This window comes from Anser brachyrhynchus (assembly GCF_964034855.1).
Source record: "Anser brachyrhynchus genome assembly, chromosome: 8".
Classification (NCBI taxonomy): Eukaryota; Metazoa; Chordata; class Aves; order Anseriformes; family Anatidae; genus Anser; species Anser brachyrhynchus.
Genome location: NC_137702.1, coordinates 21,673,273 through 21,677,543, shown reverse-complemented (window position 1 = coordinate 21,677,543; position 4,271 = coordinate 21,673,273). Strand labels below are relative to the sequence as shown.

The 4,271-nt window shown below is 59.5% G+C and overlaps 1 protein-coding gene across 1 annotated transcript in view; it reads right to left on the bottom strand.

Annotated features, from left to right (window-relative positions):
* LHX4 (LIM homeobox 4) overlaps positions 1 to 3,813 on the bottom strand; it is an 8,831-nt gene extending 5,018 nt beyond the window's left edge. The window contains 1 exon segment of the mRNA XM_080601602.1: positions 3,657 to 3,813. Within this exon segment, the coding sequence (XP_080457728.1) occupies positions 3,657 to 3,732 (76 nt within the window). The 5' untranslated portion in view covers positions 3,733 to 3,813.
* Positions 3,814 to 4,271: the final 458 nt, after the last annotated feature.

Sequence of the window (4,271 nt, the reverse complement as noted above, 5' to 3'; positions counted from 1 at the left end):
GGAAAAGGGGGGAAAGGGAAAACAGAAATGACAAAAAGAGAGGAATTAGCAGGCAAAAGAGAAAAAAAATGAAAAAAGAAAAGATGAAAAAGACAAAAAAGGAAAAGAAAAGGTGAAAAGAAAGGAAGAAAGGAAAAGGTGAAAAGGCGAAAAGGAAAGGAAAGGAAAAGGTGAAAAGAACAGAAAAGAAAAGGTGAAAAGAACAGAAAAGAAAAGGTGAAAAGAAAAGGTGAAAAGAAAGGGAAATAAAAGGGAGAAAGACAGAAAAAGAAAAGGGCAGACAGGAAAAGGGAAATGAAAGGAAAATAAAAGGAAAAAGAAAGGAAAATAAAAAAAAAGACAGGAAAAGAAAAGGGAAAAAGAAAGTAAAGAAAAGGGAAGAAGAAAGGAAAATTTTTAAAAAGAAGAAAAGGGAAAAAGAAAAGGTGAAAAGAAAAGGGAAAAAGAAAAGGTGAAAAGAGAGAAAAATAAAATGAAAAATAAAGGAAAAGAAAAGGGGAAAAGACAGGAGAAGAAAAGGGAAAAGGAACAAAAAAATGGAAAGACAGGAAAAGGAAAGGGGGGGAAAGGAAATGAAAAAGGGAAAAAATAAAATGAAAAGGAGAAAAAAGGAAAAGAAAAGGGGAAAGAAAAGGAAAAAGGCAAGCAAAAGTAAAGGGGAAAGGAAAGAAAGAAAGAAAAAAAATAAAAGTTAAAAAAATAATAATGGGGAAAAAGAAAGGAAAAGGGCACAGTAGGAAATTACATCATTACAGTCTAAACCAAACCAACATTATTTAAAAATACTTTGGGGTTACTGACAAGTCTGTCAAGTGAAGCCAGCTTATTTTATAATTCTCGAGGGCAGATAAGTTACAATCCCAGTGGCCTTCGGGCCGTATTTATTGCTGGCATTTAAGCCCGTGTCACATTAACAGCACGAGGATGAATAAAACCCCGCACACGCAGGGTCCGCAGTCCCTCTCCCCGCTTGTTTTGGGACTGCGCCCAACTTCTCGCCCTCCCTTGCACCTTTCTCACCGCTGACCCAGCCCGACACCAGATTTTGGGGTCCCAATTCCGTCTGGCCCTTGCTCCGGAGAGACCCCGGCACCGCCGGCGTGTGCCCGCCCGCAGCGCAACGCCCAGCCCGAGAGCGGCCGGGTCGGTGGCACGGAAAAGTGAATTGTCTCACTTATTTCCTAAACATACGTGCTGGTTTGTGAAATGTGATTTGTGTGCATGTTTATTTGTCTGAACGGGGAGGCAGAGGTGCTCAGAAGCTAACAGACGGAGGTTTCTCGCTCCCGAAGGCAGCAGCACATGTCAACAAGCAAACAATCGCGATTGGTATTACAATGCCTGCCTCCAAATTGCCAGGGCGAAAAAATATATATATATACATTCGAAAATAAAATATGAAATAAAGCAAAACAAAATAAAATGAAATGAAATCAAACAAAACAAAATGAAACTAAACAAAAGAAAATAAAACAACTCAAAACGAAACAAAATAAGCCAAAACAAAGCAAAACAAAGCCAAGCAAAGCAAAACACCGAGCCGAGGACCGGCTCTTGCCCGCGGGCTGCCCGGAGCCGCACGGCGCTGCGGCCCCCCCCGGACCCCCCCGGCCCCCCCCGCCCCGGGAGGGGCGCACACGGAGCGGCCCCACGCGTGGCACGGCCCCGCGGCCCCCCCGCCAGCCGCCCACGGCGGCGGTGACAGCGATGGGGGGGGGGGGGACAGTCCCGGTGCCACCATAGCCGCGTCCAGGCGATTTTTTTTTGATTTATTATTTTATCATTTCGGGAAGGGCTCCCCGCAACCCCGCGGCCTCAGCCCTGCGGCAGGACGTTAATAAATAGCGCCGTTAATCACGGCCCGTAATTAGCACGAAGCACCCAGGGGCTGCCGGGGGTGGGGGGAGGGGGGTTCTCCCGGATTTCCCCGCCCGGGGGCAGCCCCTCGCCCCCCGGGAAGGCATCCCTGGGCAGGATTGGGCCCCGACATCGCGGAGCCACGGGGCCCGCTGGCTGCTCGCAGGGCTCAGCACCAGGCAATGAATTAATTGCACGGCTCGGGCCCCCCGGGCGGCGGGGAGAACTCGGTGGCACGTATATGTGTGTGTGTACGTGTATATATATATGGACACGGGTATATAGCAAATAGATATCTATTCGCCACCGATTTCTGTGCTTAAATAAATCAGAATAACAAAATCTCGTTTGATTTTTTCCTGCTAATTCCCGCTGTTCGGTTACAGTGGCAGCGGTGGAGGGGGAGGCTGGTGGCACCCCGAGGGGCCGGGGGGGGACAGGGGCCGTGCTGGGGGCTGAATCTCCCTTCGGGCACCTCGTTTATCCCTTGCTGCAGCGAGATTTTGAGGCCATAAACGCCGATTCCGCGGCTCTGCCCCGGAGCTGTCGTTTGGCTGCGGGGGGAGGTCAGGATGTGGCCGTGGGACAGAGCCCCCCTGCCCCGGGGGGGCCCACCCCTTACACGGGACGTGTAGTCGCCTCCGGGCCGGGCCACGGGAAGGAGAAGGGGCAAAACCGGGGAAACAGCCCCAAAAAGCTGCTGCGGGGGGGGGGGGTGAGCCGAGCCGTCGGGACCGGCACCGGTGGCGCCCGGACACCGGCTGCGGGCGGGTGACGGCGGCCGGGCCGGGACCGGGGGGGGTCGGGGGGGGGCGCAGCGGGCACGGGAAGGAGATTTGGGGGTGGAGTTGGGGGAAGAGGGGGTTTGGGGGCGCAGCAGCGAGCAGGTGGGGGCAAAGGCCGACGGCAGAGCGGGACAGACGGACGGGCAGACAGACGGGGCACAGCCGGCTGTACCCCCCCGAAAAGCAGCCGCCCCCCAGGCAGAGCCGCCCGCTCAGCACGGCCCCGGGGCTCGGGTCACGTTCGTCCCCGCACCGTTGCCCCCCTCAATCCCCCTCCCCCCCCCCCAAAAAAAGCCCCACAACTTTCCCGGGGCCCCGGGGCCGCAGAGCATCGCCCGGCTCCCCCCGACGGGCTCCCCCCTCCCCGGGCTCGCCGGGACGCTCCGGTTCTCCGGAACCGTTTGCAAACGACGAGAAAAAAAAAATATTAACCAAAAATAATAAAATCAACAACAACAGCAACAAAACCGCCCCCACCTCCGGCTCCCCACCACCACCCCCGGCAGGGCAGGGTCCGGCCGGCCCCGTGGAAATGGGGGAGGCCCAAAACTGGGGCTCTCCCGCAGCACGTCGGGGCCGGGCCGTCCCCGTGCGATGCTGTGCCCGCATCCCGGCGGCGGGGGGGGGCCGCTGGGTGCGCTACCTGTGGCTGTGCGGCACGTATGGACGTGTGCACATATATATACATATATATATATAAATATATAAAATATGTGCGTGGCGTGGGGGAGCCCGCAGCCGCAGCGGGATTACCGCCGCCCTCCCCGTCCCGGCTGCAGGGCTCTCCCCTCCGCCGCGGCTTGCCTGTCGCGATAAACGACATAGCGGGGTGTCGTGCGCTAGGGGCCGGGAAGGGGGCACCGCGAGCATCCCCGCACCCCCCCGCACCCCCCCGCCCCCGCCCGGCCGCAGCCGCGCCGACCTCCCCGTCGGGGCCGGGCCCGCCCGGCTACCCCCCGGCGCCGTGCTCTGCGGCAGGGAGCGAAGCGGGGGAGAAGAGAAAAGCGTCCTTACGTTGCACCGGCACGCCGAGGATCTCCGGCAGCCCCTTGACAGCCCCTTCGGCAGCGAGCGCGGAGCTCTGCATCATTTTATTGGCCCGGGCTGGGGGGGGACAGGAGGGCAGGGCAGGGCCGGCGGAGCCCCGGGGCCGGAGGCAGCGCCGTGCCCGGCGCTCGGAGCCCAGCCGTGCCCGTGCCGGTGCCGGTGCCGGTGCCGGTGGCGGCCCGGGCGCGGCGCCGCAGCTGTGCCCGCCCGCGCCGCCCGCCTCCCATTCATTCCCCTGCGGGGAGCGCGCCTGACGTCACCGCCCGCAGGGGGGCGGGGGGCGGGGCGGGCCAATCCCCGCCCGCCCCGCGCCGTAGGGGGCGGGGCTATCTCGGCGGGGAGGCGGGGCTTGTGGGGCGGGGGGAGGAGCCTGCGGGGAAGGGGCGGGGCTTGGAGGCGCCACGCCCCGCGCGGGGGGGGGGGGGTCCGGCGGCTGCGGAGCGTGGCGCGGGTGTCAGGCGGTGTCGCGACAGAGGGGGGATCGCGACAGCGGGGACGGGGAGCTCTGCTTCCCGAGCTTCGATGAGGATCCGGCCCTTGGGTCGGCCCCGTGTCCCCCAGCCCGTGGCAGCAGGCGGGAGC